Raw genomic sequence first — 18886 nt, forward strand, 5'->3', positions numbered from 1 at the left:
TTTACAGCGTTTTTGAAGGTGTAACACACACGGCGCTATTTTGCCCTGCCGGCTCCGCTGTTTACACTGACGCCATTTCGCCTCTGTTACTACCTCCGATGCCGGCTCAGAGGCGGAGCGACTTCGCCCCACTGTTCCGCCTCTGTGCGTTTTACATAGAAGACGAAACGTAACAGAGGCGTAATAATCCCGCATTGAACTGGCAGTGTAAAAAGGGCTACTGACACTGTTTTCAAAAAAGTTAAAACAAATTTATTTCTGTCAAAAAACGTTTGCATTTCCCTTCACCTACTTACAGAAAGTACTTAAGAACACAGACTTGTGTCTGTTATGATCAAATGATCAAATCTTAAAGAAAAACACATGCTTTGAAAATCCTTTAAATTGAACAATCTGAGTTCACAGCTGCTTTTCCACAGTGAGGTCACAACCTGTCAATAAGGGTTCTAGGTAGACATGGCTGAAGGGGTCACAAGCCTTGATTTGGGGATGAGTGCATTAGGTGATACAAGACAAAGTAGATGATTGTCCTCGGGGTCATGCTTCAAAAGCTCTACTTTGATGTTGTTGTAATCAAATAATTTAAACTCAATTTAAGCCAGTAGGGATCATTAGTGCAAAGGAATGTGACTTTTACACAACATATTATGTCGCCAGGTTTCAAACTAGAAAGAAATGAAAAAGCACTGAAGTAATTCTGCTAATATTGTGTGTTAAACAATGACTGGAAGCTTCAGGAAACAAAACATACATCTGAGCAAAATGCCCTCACACTGGCATTCACTGCAACGATTCCTCCATAATCACTCTGACATTATAAATTCATCAAACTCTGCCTCCCTTCAGCAGCAGTGATGCCTGGGAGCGGGGGGTCACCTGTATGCAGCATTACCGAATTAGCCGCTATCTAACCCAGACCTGCTGTGGCGTGCTGACACTAATCCCGGGCTCGCTGGAGAGCCCTGTCTGTGTTACATTATCATGTCTAATCCCCGTAATCTCTCAGCCGCGCCGCTAAACGCTATTTCACCTCCGTCTCCTACCTCATACCCCTCTAATAACATTAATGAAGGGCCGAGCCCCCATTACCCAGGCTACCTCGGCGGTGACGGCCGTAATCAGAGGCCCCCTGCACAGCCACCCACTCAGCCTTCCAGGCAGCAGGAATTAATGTAATTCATCGCCTGGGGCAAAAAGCAAACCAAACATATGTTCAACAAATCAGGGTTTGTGTATTTTCTTGTCACCGTTACTGTGCAGGTCTATTAGAGTCATTGATGAGATCCTTAGTGAAGGGCTCGCCGTGCGGGAGAACGAAAGCTTTGAAGTGCTCATGCCACTTCGAAAAAAGCCCCCCCACTTGCCACGAGACGTTTATGATGAGCTGACCTGGGTTATTAAAATACCTCAGAAATGATCACCCATAATGCTCCTCTCTTTTTGCTGTCAACGAAGAATGGCAGCAGAGGATTGGCTGGGATGAAAGGTTGAAAGGGGCCCCGTATTAAAAATGGCACTTTATCCATTAAAGCGGGATTTCTGCTGTCTCTTTGTGTAATTACCTGCACCCGCCAGCTCTGTGCTCGGGCTTACCTTGTTTACACTGCATGTCTCGCAGTCTAGCTGTCTCCCTGCAAGGCTTCGTTACACTGTCTTCTGCTCTGCCTTTGTCTCTCTTGATGTCTTTCAGTTGTCTGTCTCGGCTGTCGGGGCCAACCTTGAAAGAGGAGGCGTAAAAAACACACCCAGAAGAGCAATGTCAATGAAAGCAGCGGATAAATAGACACAAGTTAAAGCAAGCCCCGTAATGTGTGTTTTTTTCAATTTAGTCATGTAGACGCTGTATTCATTTATTTACAATTTACAATTTGGCACTCATATAACTCAAACCCATTAATGTGCTTTGCAATGTTAATCAAATGCTAATGCAATTGCATATCCCCCTTTGCTAGCCCTACCTCCTAGCAAACAGCAGCACACTGACTTAATTGTGAGGGTGAAAAACAGCTCATACAGACTTCCTCTCATATTTAATTTTATCTTTGAATAAAAGAGCTATAGGAAAGTATTAATCTGCTTAACATTTCTAAGTACATCCTCCAAAGGATTTTGCTTTTTTAATCTTACATATGCTCAGCAGAGTTACTGGCAAAAACTGTACATTTTCCTCATTTCATCCTTTCAACATCAAATGGTGAGCAGCAAAAATTGGATCAGACTTCAAAGACTGTGATGTGCTCCAAGTCACGGAGTGGCTCTTCTATTTCACATATTGAATCCGAGCAGGATATCAAAGTGCTACCAAAGAACCTCAGGTCTTTACTAAAAAAGGGGTCTAACATCTGTAGAAAGAGGAGCGCAAAGACAAATCACCTCAGGGAAGAGCGAGCATTTATTCTCAGCCGTGAATTTCCAGCCTTTTGATTCTCTCGTTCCCGTACCACCCTGTCTTCTCCGCTGAGATGGAGGTTGGAGCAAGAGAACTCTTTTGTCTCAAGGACTCAGAAAAAATCCCAAAGAATAATCTGGGTTAAAGCTGCTTTGTGGAGGAGCAGCGTTTTGCATACACGTCTAAAGTCAGGCATTAGAAAATGCTCATTGATATTCTGTTACTTACATTTCCTCTGTGTATGTGATCCGCATGTGCGTCTCTGCTGTTTGGGATGTGAGACCTGTGAAAGTAAAAAGCATATGAACATAAACATATTTGTTACTACATATTAATAGAGCTACTGTTTAATGGTATAAACAGCTGTGCTTTATGATCATTCCACTTGTGCAGAGCAGGAAGAAGATATTGTTCTTTGTGATCTTTTTCTTCTGCATTATTAAAAGAAACAAACACCAAAAGAGACAACATCTGCTAACCCAGTGCTGCATGCCAGCTGCACTCATGCTTCTGAGTGTAGAAAAACAAAAATCTCATCCAGCTCGGATTTTCGTGATGCAACTGGAGGCTCGTGCTGTTTGGACGCAAACCCAGCATTCATGCGTGGCAGAGAGAGGAGTGATATCAAAAGGGAAAAGAACAGCATGTAGGTGAGAACATAGATTTTACAGGAGGAAAATGGGCCAGATCATGTCAAAATAAATCTATATGGAGAGATTCCAACGCTGATTAAACAGAATTGTTAAGTGGAGGTTTGAAGTTTTTCTCACCAAGGAATATGATTGTAAACACGGAGAGAAAAATCCCAGATGAGGCTGCGCTCGGTTCGAGTATACAACAAGCATAACATTTTCAGATGTGTAAATCTAGTATTTTGGAGTTGGAGTCTGGAGAGAGACGCACGGCTTTGACCAAAAGTCACCCAAGACTTTTGAGATCTTATCACCCCGTGAGGAATATGTGCACTGACAGGCAATGTTATTATCATAATTATGTTGTGTCCTTTTCCTAACCTGCCGCACATAAACACCATTTTTTAGTCTGTGTGTTTTAAACTTACATTATAAAGTGTGAGTTGTGGTGCAGAGAGAAGCTAAAAAAAAAAGGAGCTAAAAGCCGTCATGCACACCACGTGTGTTGCTGTTCACTCGGTGGCTGCTCTCCTGCTAAGCGCATACTTTCTTAATGACCGGCCGGCCCATATGCTGAATAAACACAAAGTCTGCAGCTCGTACATCTGGAGACCAGTGCAGCGCCCAGCCCCATTTGTGGTCAGACAAGTGTGGTATCTTGGTGGAAAGATATTTATTACGTTTATAAAAACTCAAAGAGGTGGTGCGTAGGGAGGAGCTTTCTCTCCTGCTTGAAACAACAGAACATAACTGGGCGAGACAACACCGTCCAGCAGGGCTCAATGTGAGTGATGGGTATGCAGGACCTTTTGCTCCAGAGGCACTCTCTAACCTTGGTCTCATTTTTAGGTCATATTAGAAGAAGATGAAACCAATAAAGAAATAACAAAAATCTAACCGTGGAAAAATAGTCCCGAACCCTGAAGGACAAGAGATGTCAAAGCTCACCCCGTATGTTCCTCCTTGGTGGTCTTTCCTCCCGCCTCAGGGTGACATCTGTGCCTCTGGGGTCTGCGGTCCCGACGCACCCGATGGCCTCTGTAAGCTGCGCAGGATGAGAGTGTCAGACATGCTCTCGCATGGACAGAAAACCATGTACATTTAAACAACAATATAGTCCAGAGAGGTAGTTATGGTTCCAATGAACACGATTTACAACAACCTATGAAAGCACTGAAGCAGCCTTGTATTAATAACACTTAATTTGTAGGAGGAAGTGAAATGTGTTTAGCATCAGTATGAGGAGTGGGGAAACACTGTGTGATTATTGAGACATACTGGGCTCAGATGGACGGTAAACGCAGCCCGCTGACTTCCTCCATCGACCGGCATTGTGTTTTTCTTGTAAAATTATATGCGCAGGAAAAGAAAGCTCAAGTACATTGTTGAGCCATGGTTCTATTTTGCATGGTCTAATCTGATCGATGGTGAGCATGTCCCCCAGGCCCTGCTGAGATCTGAGAAGCCACCAGGCTCATACATTTGAAAGGCATCTGTTTATTTTCAGAATGCAAATGCAGCCCACCTCAAAGGCTATAAGCTGCAGAGAACACACAATGTGAATGTGCTGGAGTGCTCCGCCGGGGGGCTGAGGCCCCACTTATGTCAGGTTCAGACCCCCCCACCTCCCTCCTTCCTGAACCCCAGCGGCCACACACAAACACACTTCTAGAAAAAGAAAGACAGCAGCGACAGAGAGGCTTTCCTCACGCCGAAACCATGTTTACCCATTCTGCAGCGTTATTTACAAGGGTTTTAATGGAGGACATTTACACAAGGTGTGCAGGCGACTGAGATGCTCCATGTGCCAGATGAGGGCAGCCCTTAGGAGAGCCGGGGGAAACAATGCCAAATCTCCTCCCCCTGCCCTCCTCTCTCCTGCCCCTTTTGGCACCCTCCCTTGTCCTCCAGTGAGAGGCTCCAAAGAGGAGGGGGAGGAGGGGGGGGGGGGGGGGGGGGCCCGGGAAGGTTAATGTGCCCACTTTGATCTTCGTCAAGGCACACTGAGTAAGAATTAATTTACATTTCAGATGAAAAGGTTGACAGTATAAAAAGGCATCTTGTTTCTGGTATGTGAGAGCTGTGTAATAGGCCAGGAATTTGAGAGAGGAAGTCGTGAGGAAACAGAAGGGATAAGCCCCTCTCTTGCCTTTACTGGGAAAGAGATGAAAGGAAAAAAAGGATCTCAGTATGCACTGTTCTTCTGAAACATGGGGACCAAATGCTGCCCAAACTTTCAAAAGCTTTTCTTTATGCATTATTAATTAATTATTACTGTTTCGGAGGCCACTCATTGAGATCAAAAAGGTGTTTCACAAAGATGGAAGGTTTTCAGGCCTTTATTTCTTCCCCTTTTGAAAATGAGGGGAAAAAAGTGGCGCGTATTTCCACCGGACACGGGGCGACATGAGGAATTCCAGCGGTCGGCACTTGAATATCTAACTTCAGAGGAAAAATGTTAACGTTTCTTTACCTGACTGAATGCGAACTGCGGCCTCTTCCCGCTCCTTTTTTATTTGCTTGAGGTTCTGCCGAGCAACATGGCCCCTCCAGGCTAGAGAGAGAGAACAGACAGTGTGTGTGTGAGAGAGAGATTGCTGACCTGCCTCTGTGAAACAAAATAGACTGCACATACTACACAAGATCCCACTTCAAAACACTGCTAAACCAGGTGGCAGAGGGATGGATCCCTTTGAACTCTCTGTGGTTTTATTGTCTGCTGTGAAGCATTGCTCTTAACCCTCGTAGGTCAAGCTGTGGTTATCAAACTCATCTCTTTTATCAAGACTCGCCCGCACATAATAGACTGGAGGTCATTAAGAAACAGGAGGTCAGATTCACATCAAATTCGCACCTGTTTCATAATTACATCTACATTTTCAAGTATATTTGGATGTTATGGACTGAAGCTTCTTTCCTCTGTCCACTGTTGAACTGATACGAGCGTACCTGACTGGATGATGATGGCTCCGCGGTTTCTCTTCTCCTTCTCTTTTCGGTACCGCCGGGCGCCCAGCCAGCCTTTAGTGTAAGCCTGCATCACCACCACCCGAGCTATCACCTCCCTCAGCAGCAGGTTCAGCTGCTCCACGTGGTAGTACCTGAGAAAGACCTGACAGGATGTTCAGCCCAGGTTAGAATAACCACTTTTTTATAGAATTGGATAGTTTGGAAAATGTTTTATACATTAATTGTTGGCACATGTGATACCTATTGAACAAAAAACACTGATTTCTTTATTGTTTCATATTACCTTAGTGGTCCCCAGCACCCAGCCTTCCAGTTTGGCCCGCTTCAGGATTATAACAGCATTTTCTTTGCTCCTCTCAGGCATCTTGTGAGCACGAAATGCAAGGTAGTAATATCTACAAGAGACAGGGTAAAACTGTTAAAGATTTTTTCTTATATAGTTCAGCACTTCAAGAGCACAGTCGAGTTGTAGCAAAAGTTTTGTACTCGATATTTAGTTTGATGCTTTGCAAGCTTGAGTTTAAAGCTTTGCAAAACTCATCAAAAATTACATTTTTGAAAATTATAGTTAAGAATGGCTTTATAAGTGTTATTTTTTATTATTATTTTATTTTATTTTTTGGCCTTTCATGCCTTTACTGAGAGAGGAGAGTGAATAGTGTCAGAGACAGGGGAAGAGAGTGGGGATGACAAGCGGCAAAGGGCCGGGGGCGGGAGTTGAACCCGGGGCCGCCGTATTAAGGACTACAGTTTCTCTATATGGCCGCCGATTTAACCACCTATTACCTTAGACTAGGGTGGCAGTGGCTCAGTGGCATAGTGGGTCTCTCAATTGGAATACTGGCAGTTTTATCACCTACTTCTGCTATCTACATGTTAAGGTGTCTTTGGGCAAGACCAATGACTGTATAGGTACAACGTGTCTCCATCTGCTTTCATTATGCGGAATTGATGCCAAAATATCTCCCATGATAGGTGCTGCCATCTTGCGATGGTGACGTCATCTGGAGCCAGAGATCGGCAGGGGGAGCAGCTTTAGCCACTTCTGCTAAAACACACTTAAATTACCGAGAAAAAAAACAGCATCCCGCACGCCGGCGTATTAAACAGCAGAACAGCTTCTTGTGTTGGTCTGAAGCAGACGTTCACAGATATGGAAACTTCAATGACTGTAGTGACTGTTTTAGTTACGTCTCCTCTCGTTGTTCCTCCTCTACTCTGCTAATCCGGAATAGATCGGCTGCAGGAGCCGGATATGTCAACAGAGCTGTCAATCATCCTTTTTACAGCATCAAATAACTAATTAAAAATAATTTTGTCAGAAAAATGAACACTTGGACATAAATCAGCATGATAAGAACTAACTATAATGACAGAAACCATGTTTGAGAAACATTTATTTGCCGTGTATTTTGATTTTATAGTTTTACTCATGTCCCATCTGTTAACATGGAGGAGGCGGGCTATATGACCTCTGCTGCAGCCAGTCAGCAGGGGGCGCTCAAATGTTTTGGCTTTCCTTTTAAGGAGCTGTCATGTTGTCCATCTTTTTATACAGTCTATGGGCAGGACACTGCTCCTGAAGGCGTGTGAGAATGTGAAGAGTGTGTCATGACGGGATTTAAGTGGTTGGAGGAAAAGAAAAAGTGCTGTATACAGTAAGTGCAGTCCATTCACCATAAGGCAGGGAACAGGGGAAACAGATAGCCTGGCTCCGTCTAAAAGTAACAAAAAAACAACTAGTCGCACCTCAAAATCTCAGTAATTAACATGTTATACATTGTTGTTTGTTTAAAAGTGATTAAAAACTAAAAAGGTAAATAAGTCCCCCACTGTCAGTTGCTTCCTCGGGAGTGGTACTGATCTCATCATCCAACTCAAAGCAATAACATTATTTATTTCAAATAATGTCAAAATACTTTTTTGTTCTTTATTTTTTTTTAAGATGTAAAATAACAGTTGTGAAAATATGAGCTCACTCACAATCAACACTTCTACATTTAAAAGACAAACACCACATATTTGTGCGAATTAGTGCTAACTGTGAAATTTAGGATAACTGGACAGTGAAGTATCAGAACCTAGAAGTATTTTGTTTTGATACCTCAATCGAAAAATGAATTAAAAAAAAAAATCCTACTCTTCCGTCACCGCCAACATTAATGCAATTTAACTCTTTCATCTTTCCCACTTTCTTGGCCCAGCTGGTCACGGCAGATGGCTGTCCGTCACAAAGTCCAAATGCATGCTCATTGGTGGATGATTGTTGGGTCTCTGTAAATTATATTACATAGGTCTGGACCTCAATTTGTAAAGTGTCATAAGATAACTTTTGTTGTGATTTGGTGCTATATAGATAAAAAATGATGACAACTTTCCCCTCACATCTACTGGAAGCATCCCCACAGCTGGAAAGTTGCCTGCTCACTCAGAGCAGAAAAATGAGCCTGACTGAGACATGAGTCGTCAACAGAGGCCCTTTGTTGGGAGCTCTTTTGAATGAATCATCGTCTCTTATTTCAGTGGCCACAGAAAATGCCCATCAGCCCGGCCCTATCAGTGTTCATCAGCTCCACTGCATGTTTATCGCTCACATTGTCTGGATCCGTCCACTGATCCTCTTGTTGTAGTTTACAAAATACCAGCATAGGACCAAAATGGCTCTAACTGTTTGCTCAGGGACATCAAGGCTCCAAAACGGCTGGTTCATCTCTTGTGTTCTGGAGTTGGTCAAAAAAGAAGAACAACAAGAAGAAGAAAAACTTCTTTGAACTTGCCTCCCCGCCTCGGTCTACAGCCTTTCATTCTAATTCCTGTTGATACCTGTTATTTCTTTGATGGTAAATACAAAGCACTGCTTGGCAACATCAGACGAGCCTTTGATATGAGAGCACAAATTTAAATCAGTTTTCACTAAAGGTGCAGTTTAGCCGGTCGGGTCTGTCTGTATGACTTCTGCCTGGCTTAGGTAGGATGATATGGATTCAGTAGTGAGGTTTAAAAGTAGTCTGAAGAGCTCATACACCCTCTCATTCACACACTCATGCACAGGTGCTTGCGGAGTAAACAGTAGACTCATCTTCCAATAATTGAACACTCTTTAAAACTAGGACATTCAGGGAGCATGTGGTCATTCAAAGTTTTAGGTCACAAAAATTTTAAAGCTTCCCTGAAGCAGTGAGACTAACCAGCCATCTCAGAAGCTTTCCTTCCCACAGGCCACAAGCCCAATTTAATTAAATTTTATATCATATTAAATCCTCCACATTAGAGGTGGCTGGAATATTTTTCAAAGGAAAACTGATCAAACATAAGTTTCCCTGTATTTTCCCACAGACTCGTCTAAGTGTGTGTTTTCCTAACAGAGCTGGGGATGTGAAGGTGTGCGCTTTGTAGATTTGCTGCTCGACATTTGAACAGGAGCGTGTAACACTTATTAACATTTATGTTATCCTGTCCCACATTTTGAAAAACAAAAACACCCTTACGTAAAGTCCTGCTAATGATGAAATCTTGTTTTAATTTTGCTTTAATGTAATTCCGATGGGACACACATCTGAGCTTTTCCAGGTCACTGAGTTGAAGAACAAACTCTTTATAAATACATTAAAATGCATCACCCCTTATAATCACAGTTCCTCCCTGTTTGAATTGTGTCCATATTTTGCAGAGCGGAGCATCCACCCTGTTAAGAGAGCTGTAGGATTTACTCTTGCACTATCACTAATGACTGCCAATTAGTCAGCCTCTTGCTCTGCTTAACTCGTACCCCTATCTAATTAAAGAACGCGTGTTTTTGTGTGATGCAGAGCACGGCTCTCCTGTTCAGCTCCGTCTCTGGGGTTGTGTTGACGATCAGCTTGTGTGTGTGTAGGTGCTGCCTGTCTGGACGCCTCTCTCACCTGTTGACAAACTCTTCAAACAGGATGCGGTGGGAGTAGCCTTGCCGGCGGATGTTCACCGTCTCCAGGATTCCCGTGTAGCGCAGCTGCACCATCACCCTCTCCTTGCAGAAGCGCAGCGCCTGCCTGTCGTCGTTTGGTTTAATGCAGCGCACGAAGTGGGGCTTACCCACCACCATCTTAGACAGCAGGTCCATCAGGGAGAACTGCAGACACACAATGGGACGACAATAAAGAGTGGGCAGAGATGAGGAGGGAAAAACAGTTATCATATGAAGTCACACAATCAGTTGTTTTTAACTATTTGCACTTCCTCTTGAGGATTCTAAATGTGTGTCTTTGATAACAGCAGACAAGCTGGAAAGTTATCAGAATATATCAGTCCCAACAGGTTCTGACAGACTATTTTATGTAAAAGATATAAATCATGAGTTAACAAGGAATAAAAAAAATAAAGCAACAGTATTTTTTCTGTTATTCTTTATCATCAGTTGTGGTAATGTTTAAAAATTGCGTTTAAAAATAAAGTAAGTGTTTGTTTTATCATCACTGTATTAAGTTCTTATGGCAAATGTGCAGACTGTTACATTATAACAGATCTAGCAGACATGGACCAACACTGTCATTCATTTGGAGAAGAGTTTCCGACCACCTGGAGAATTAAAGTTCAATATTAAACTCTCCTTTTGGCTCCGTTTTGGTCTCTACCAACCCCTGATGCTAATATTTAGCTCTCTAGCTGCTTTACGCTCTGCACCAGCTTGCTTACTTTGTGTGTCTCCTGTTTGGTGTTGGAACTACTGTTAATTCTCAAGTTAACTCTACTGAAGAGACATTGCTTTACCTGAGAAGGACTTAACTTGAGAGACTTGTACGTACTGAGAAAGTTCCTTGTTGCTTTGTTATGATATGATGTTACTGCTATTGTCTGTAAAAGCAAACTCATCACATATTTAGTATGTTTCCTATTAAAAGCCTTAAATCTTTTCCTTTTTATTAAACAGTGATAAATGTCTACAGGAAGTGCTGTGTTTAATGAAAAGCAAACTGAAATTGAGAAAGCAAAGTAGAATTCAAGATTTAATTACCAATGAGCGCAAATAGTTTCTTTTTATGAACAGAAACTGAGAGAAACATGAGGGTTATGTTGTTGTTGCACTGATGGAAATTTAGATTACGCTGAATTTACTGTGTCAAATCTTTTAATCAAATCATATATGTGTACACCTCTAGAGGGAATGATTCATGTGTTTAAGATGATTTCTGATGTGGATTTTAGCTAATTTTTTAACGGTTTTAGTTGTTTCAGTACATGTATACAGCAGGTTAAAGTAAATTAAATTTGTATGACTTACTAATACTACGATTTGATTTACATAAATGCTCTGACAAACTCTGGCAAAATTTGGCTGTTTCAGAGCACAACCTGTTTTTTTTAACATATTTTCTTACATCTGGGTTTGAAGTGGATCCTTCTAGATGCTTCTCTCACAGAGGTTTGTGACGAGCTGAAACTATGCTCAATGTGTGGTGGTCTGCTGGCTTTAACTCCACTGATCCTACTGCCCATACTATGTTTTAGGCATTTCCAAGCAGAGTGTGTGAGCACTTTCTTTCATATATTTCCCAGAGTGGTATAGGAATTAAATATGTACGTAAGTTGTAATATAAAGAGTTGTAACACCTTTAATTGAGACGTATGATTCAAGCTACACCATCAATATCTATGGGCTAGTTTAGAGATTTTGTTTTGTGTCTTTTTTTTTGCTTTCTTTCAAGACTTCATTGGTACATTTTTTTTAAATTGTGGAACAGATTTTTGCAGCGACACCATCATGATTTCCCAGAGGAGTACATCACATGTTCAACAGCAGCATGAAAGAGAAACACCTACACGGAAGTAGGACGCTACAGTCTGTCTCCTCATGCTGGTGGTTTCTCCTGGGTGACGCATCATCTCCATGGTGTCCACCTGAACACAAAAACAATGAGTGAACACACTGCATGGACAAACAGGCCAGAATCAGGCCAGGTGACTCACTGCGCAGGCAGCAGATTGAAATGAGATGCAGTTTATGTGCAACCTGCCGACTGTGAGAGATAAAGGTGTTTTTCCAGCAGGTCTCCTTCGTCTAAATGGGCCAGTTGGGGATACACAGCTGTACTAACTGTGCCGTCTGTAAAACCTAGCCCCATAAACACTTAAAACTAACAATCTAGAGAATAATTCTGCACTGCTGAGGGGCATGGGAAAATTGCAGAGCATTCTGAGTAATGAGACTAGCCGTCACCGAGCAGACAGTCATCCCGAAGACGACGGATTAACGAGGACACAATATAAGCTTTCTAATGGCCCTCGTGGTTCATGGCTTCATCAAAATTAATGATGCAATGGATATTTTATAGTAAGTCTACCAAGCAAAGTGCATATCTTAAAATTTTATTTCATCCTAGAGCGGAGATAGAAAGGTACGACAACTGTTTTCTGAGTTACATGAAGGGAATCGGGCGCTTTGACACTTTGCTAGTTCGACTGAGATCACAAAGAAGCACAAACGGTATCTAGAAACACTTTTCTAACAACGTCGCACAACTTTAATCTGGTCCAACTTTTTCTAAGAGTTTCTGTCAACTTTTCCAAACTCTGATTGAGAACATGACGACATACATATTACATCAATCACACTGAGTTGTCATTAAGACGGCCTCTCTTGTTGGAGAATAAGCGAGTAGGTGCTGAGGGGACGTTCAAGAAAGTAGAGCAGATTGTTTCCAGTTATTTTAGCCCCTCATTGAGTATTTCTATAATCTAAAAAGATACAGCACAAAGCTTTTGTTTACATTAGAAATTGTGAGGCTGCGTGAAAAAATTGTTCAAAAGAAATCATTTACATTTTCCAAAAGCCAGACTGTGATTGATGTTTGGAAGCTGCACATGATTCAGAGTTAGTGGAAAAACAGGTCAAGTTTCAAAGCTGATCAGCAGATTTTCAATGTATTTTCTGTGATTTAGAAATACATTCAGACACTATTTTCTTACCTTCAAGAGGTATTTGGGTGACTGAGTACGGCATATGTCGGTGAGTGACATGGACATAAAAGAAGAGAGAAGTGGATAGACAAGAGAGTGACCTTTAAGGGGGGTTTCCACCGTAAATCATAATGTGATTTCTTTGATCGCTTTAACAATCAAAGAAACTGTTGAAATGGGTGAAGATATTTTCAGTTTCATATCTTACAGACATTATGATTTGACCAAATGTTTCCCCTTAAATAAAGTAAAACAGACACAATGAAAGGAAACAGCTGGAGTGTGAATTCATAGGTGATGAAATAAGAAAGCACCTGCTATCGCTAACACACTATAATCTGTGACACCATGAAAATACATGAAGAACCTCAGTGTGAATATGACTTATATTGGCAGTCAACACTTTCAGTGTGCTTCCTAGAAATGACTTGGAGTGTTGATACATTAAGGATTATTGCAGTCATGAAGCCATCGTGGCCTCTTAATAAAGTTATGATCTAGAAGATCTCAGTTTCGTTCTCTTTAGCGGCACCTATGGCGATACATGGTAATTGCGGGAGCACACTTCCAGTTCCACTTTAGTGGGCCCTAGGCTCAATCATTGTTTTACGTCATTCAGCGATAGATAGTGACTTGACAGACATTTATTGAAATGAAAATCTTCTAGATTATATCTGTTAGTCGCTATCTATCGCCGAATGAGGTAACACAATGGTGATTGAGCCTATGGCCCACTGATGAAAGCCTTTGCATTTGCAGTATATAGTATTATTACAGACTGGGTGTCTGTGGCGACATTTGCGGAAAAAATTCCAAGCGGTGCCCAGTTAGTGATGCATTTTCCATCATCCAGCAGTGGTTGGTCTGCCAGAGAGGGTAGGCGGAGCTAAGCGGCTGCTTTTCCGGTCTCTGCAAGTGTTGCGAGTAAACAATAATCTACTATGGCTGAACAAACAAAGAAAAGATGGATGGCTACAGATACAACTTCAAAAATAAGTGAAAATCCAAAGAAAAAGAAACAAATTTGACGCTCAGATGAAGGCAAACAGTCTAAAGAGGAAAGCGACCGTCAGCGAGGAAAATCAAGAGTTACAACCGGAGCCAACTGTGGACGTCTGGTTATCTGGGAAGTGTACTCCCGTAATTACAGTTTATCACCATTAGGTGCCGCTAAAGAGAACGAAACTGAAATCTTCGAGATTACAACTTTAACAGACATTTATTTAAATGAAAATCTTTTTCATTATTATAGATTATAACTTTAAACACACTGAAGTCTGTGTGACACCATGAAAAGGTGCTGAAATACACTTATTAAGGACCTCAGTGTGATTATGATTAACACTGGGAGTAAACACTTTCAGCATGCTGCCTAGAAATGACTTTTAAGTGTTGCTACATGAGGAATTATCGCACTCATGAAACTATCACAGCCTCTTATTAAAGTATATTGATGCCATTGTCTTCTGTGACGACCTACAAACAGTTTCACAACACTATAATACTCATTAACAACCCAACAACAATAGTTAGTAACTCTAAAAAAAACTCTTTCATGCCGTAGACACCAAATGCCAGATGGCGATGCTGCATCACCACAAGCAACACGGCAAACATAACAGGGGTAGTCAATTAATGTGGCTATGCTCCACAGCACATGTTTTTACTGGGTTTCTTATGGTGCGATGCCTGTGAGCGACTCATAAAAACACATTATGTTTGTTCTCAGGTGGTTTGTGCAACAGGAGCGCGAGCCTCACCTTGGTGCGTCCTGAGCTGAGCTGAGGCGGCAGAGAGCGGGAGGCGGCGGTGACCCGAGCTCTGGACGTCGCCAGATTCCCTGTAAGAAACCAAGCCATAAAAATAGTCATACGTTTGAACAGTTGTAGGAAATTAACATGGAGACACAGTTAACACATTTCCTCTTATTTTTATAAGTAGAAAATACAAGTAAAAGAAGAGACAATCTGCTGTATAACATTAAGAATAGTCTTTATACTGCAACACAGTGTTAAAGAGTGCAGGAGGCTCAATGTGAGACGAATCCCTTGGACTCAGGAGTACAGCTGCGTGCACAGCAGTCCAACAGCCCCACACACAGCGGAAAGGATATGAACATAGCATATGCAAGACAGTCTGAACATTTCAAAGTTTCTGCACAAGATGTCCAAATGTTTTCTCTGGCTATATCTTCAGAGGCTAAACTGTGATTAATAGCAGTGAAAGAAGCCTTTGAAGCAGGATTGGTGACATCAAAGTCCTAATCCATGGGTGGCAGGATTTTTATAATGAGTGGGAAGTATCTTAACACATTTCAAAGGGTTTACTCCATGAATAAACAATAGCTGCACAGATGTGCCACACACACCTTTAGAAAAATACGTCTGCAGACACAGGAGGCAGCGTTACCCAAGCAGCCGTGTGTGGCAAGGAGGAAAACCTTTGTAAGTTTTTAAGATAAAGCTGAAGTGACAGGGCAACAATTGTTCTAGATTTTATGCCGCGTGCAGGCGAACTTCGAAAATGCAAATGTGAAGTCGGCTTCTGCTGTAAAATTTCAAAACTCACGTCAGTCGTTCGGGACATAGTCTGACAAGGAGCCAGAAAACTTAAACACCGGATCAGCGACGGAGGACTCGGCAACATTAAGAGTGTATTAGAAGCATCAATCAAACACTGGGAGAGATCAAAATCAATTTATGATGGATTAATTAGGAGCCAGACCTCTTCTAACTTTAGACAAAGAATGCCTCGCGCGTGCCAAAGGTTTTAAAGTGAGGCGGAGAAATGTGGCGTCTCATGGGCAAACACACACACACAGAAACGGACACACACATGCTGTAGTCAAAACAAGCCAAAACATATGATGTGGGAGCACTTCAAAGGACTCAAACGGTCTTTTAAGCTAGCGATGATGCTGCTTTCTGCGTTTGACAGTTATCTGCTAACTTTTATTTATTTATCTACTCATTTATACATTTTGTAAATACACTCAAATCCAGATATTTTGTCACACTAAAATATGCACTTTTAAAATGTGCTTGGATGAGCATCCACATGTTCAGAATCAGAGCCTAAAATTAGAAGAAAGGAACGTGTAAAATATGATAACATGGAAATATGAGCAGCAAATTGCTTATTATAAACACATGTTTGTGAGCGGGCCTTGTGTTTAGTTTCAAGGGGGACAGATTTTACAACCTCCAACGCCCCTTTGGCGCAATCTTAACACAAAAAAAAACACCACGCACACACACAAAAAAGTATGATCTCTGAGAACAGGAGCTGTTAAACTGTGTCGGGTATATTAGCAGCACACAGGCAGGGAGGGCCCCGCTCCAATTAGCCCAGAGTAAAGCTGGATGGATTAATTGGAGTGGGTCTTGTGCAAATGAAGTGCGCTCTCTCCTCTCCCCATTAGTGCTGCTGGGCCAGATCATCTGAGCACATTTGTCATGATGAATTAGCGGCTGCGAGTGGAACGGGCTCGTGGAGTGTCACTGTGCTTTCACGCCTCTCACTTCCATGACACCATCAAGGGGAGATGAAGGGGCTGCGCCGCGATGAGAGAAACTATGACAGTTGTACCTAAGCCTCGCAAATGGACACTCGCTTGCTTTCTTCGTGTATTCCTTGGCGGGTCGTATTAATTCATTCTTCTGGCGGGTTTCATATCCCCTCCTGACTACATGATTAGAGCACGGGTTAATAGTCAGTATCCTCAAAGATTCCTGCCTCTTGAGACATGAAACCAAGGGAACACCTGTGATGTCCGGCCTGAAAGAAGACCTTCTAATTTAGATACAGTGGGGAACTTGTCTAATGATGTGGTGGATAATTATTCAAACCACAGAGACGGGCAAGAAGAAGGAAGATTTGTTCTTTGACAGAGGATTCAGTTAAAGAAAAAAGGCCATGTGTTATTAGTTACAGCTGGAGGCCATTTTTACTTTCAGAAACAGACTTTTGATGGAAATAAAATAAGATACAAAGATTGTTTATTAAGAGAGGAGAGCAGGTGAGGGGAATATTTCCCATCAGGTCATAACGTCTCGAGAAACAGGCGGCGGAGGAGCGTCCCACTGATCGTCTCTGCTTCACGCATGTTGCTCTTGGCATGGACTTCCAGGACAAACACAGAGCGCGGCAGTGCAGTGTGTGGGGAAGGGAAGTGGAGGGGGGGCAGAAGAGAGAAAAAGCCTTCCTTGGCATCTGTGCATTCACTTTGAAAATTAAGCCCAGCAAGAATCCTGTAGGAAAAAAAAAGCTCAAGCTGGCAGTTGTATTGGGGTTCTATTGACAAGAATAGTCAATGTGCTTGGGATTAAAAAGCAATCCTGCGTTCAATATGACACCTCCCTACATGCTTTTATGAGTGCCAGTGTGCGCCTTGTACTTCAGAAGCTGTGGATCGAGCTGTCGACACGGGGGACAATCAAAGTTGTAAGAGAGAGCAGCCTTCCCGAGCTGAGTGAGCAGACGCTCGCTGGATATCTCCGCCGCTCTCCCGCTCTCTTTTTGAAAACATGTGATCTAGAAACTCAACTCAGCACCCAAGCAAATGAGATTAAAGCACCCATAACCCCCCGCCACCCACCGCACCCTCCATAACCACCACCGTTTATGCCTAGAGATGGCTCCGGGGGCTGTTGATTTAAATGCCATCCACTACTGTCAGAGCAGATCAATCATAAAAAGCATGGTGTAATTGGCTTTTAGTGACACAACACAGTGTTGCATTTATCAAAGGATGTTGTACCATGTGACTTAGGAGAGCTGGCTCCCTGCTATTGATGTGCGAAGCCGTCAAAAATCCCACTGCTGACTCAAAACATTCTCCGATACTGCGATTTAGGGAGAAATTGAACAAAAGTATTACTTGGTGAGAGGGAGCGAGTGGAAGCGGAGCGGGAAGACTGTGGCGTTTGCCCACTGGGATGAAAAAGGCTTCTGCTGGGAGAGAACAAAGAGGCAAATGTGTCATATCGCAGGGAGAAGCCCGTCATTTCAGGAGAGGGGGATCTCCTAACATGAAGGGAGACGCTGAGGGCTGCAACTGTGGCTTCACATGAAGATGGAAAAAGAATGTAAATTGCTCGACATACAAGGTGGACTTGACCTTTTGACCTCTAATATCCCTGGAGGATGTTGTCTCTTTTATTAACCAAACAGATTTAGAGGTATAAACAGTTCCCTAAAGAGAGAAACTCAAGGAATGTCGTCACTCACAAGAAATGTAACACCTGAGATAGAGTGGGCTTAATTTATGGGTTGCATTATTAGATGTATTACGGTAAAATTAACCCTGTTTTGAATAAACATTGTTTTCCCCACATATCTTATTTTAAAGTGTTAAAGAAAAAACATAAATGGGGACATCAATATCGAGGAAACATACATTAAGTCTCATTTCATTGGGCACACATCACTCTGCACGTCCTCCCTTTTCATCGCACTCTAACAAAGGACTGGCAGTCTGGAGATGCTGTGTGTGCAGATGTGCTGTTCTACAAGCTGCTAGGCCAGACAGCCCTGCAGCCACACACACACACACTCCCACAGAGACCCATATACTGTGACCGCAGGCTGCCCAGGCCCTGGCAGGCCGCACCGAGCCCAGCCAATTCAAACACGGTGATCCCCATGATCTGGGAAAAGGCCCCAGCTCTGATGAATTTGTCCATGCAAATACATCCCATTTCCTCTGACAAAACACCACCACATGTCCGAGCCTCAAGGAGCCGCATTCTGCAGGGCTCAAGTGGCCTTGCTGTTCACCGCCTGGGAGCTTTTTTTTCACTTTCCGGGGGCGCTCTGTTTCCTACTGTTCTTCAGACATGAACTGCATCTGAGAAAGCATCACATTTTCAATCTGGCACGTGGGATGAAGGTGTCTGGAGAAATATTTCATAAATTAGGACAGTGTGTGTGTTTGAAACTTTAAACAAGATATAAAAGAGTA

At 42.6% G+C, this 18886-nt stretch overlaps 1 protein-coding gene across 1 annotated transcript in view; it reads right to left on the bottom strand.

Annotated features, from left to right (window-relative positions):
* Window positions 1–18886, bottom strand: part of myo3b (myosin IIIB) — a 66796-nt gene that overhangs the window by 16149 nt on the left and 31761 nt on the right. Inside the window, exons 24-33 of the mRNA XM_069663164.1 lie at window positions 14685–14764; window positions 12934–12954; window positions 11788–11865; window positions 9894–10099; window positions 6275–6386; window positions 5971–6133; window positions 5495–5575; window positions 3970–4093; window positions 2618–2672; window positions 1594–1717 (exon numbers count right to left, since the gene is read on the bottom strand). Coding sequence (XP_069519265.1) covers window positions 1594–1717; window positions 2618–2672; window positions 3970–4093; window positions 5495–5575; window positions 5971–6133; window positions 6275–6386; window positions 9894–10099; window positions 11788–11865; window positions 12934–12954; window positions 14685–14764 — 1044 coding nt within the window. The remainder of the gene's footprint in view (window positions 1–1593; window positions 1718–2617; window positions 2673–3969; window positions 4094–5494; window positions 5576–5970; window positions 6134–6274; window positions 6387–9893; window positions 10100–11787; window positions 11866–12933; window positions 12955–14684; window positions 14765–18886) is intronic.

Source organism: Semicossyphus pulcher, unplaced genomic scaffold (assembly GCF_022749685.1).
Source record: "Semicossyphus pulcher isolate SPU_LCO1_2020_fin unplaced genomic scaffold, fSemPul1.0.p SCAF_15, whole genome shotgun sequence".
NCBI classification, from domain to species: domain Eukaryota; kingdom Metazoa; phylum Chordata; class Actinopteri; order Labriformes; family Labridae; genus Semicossyphus; species Semicossyphus pulcher.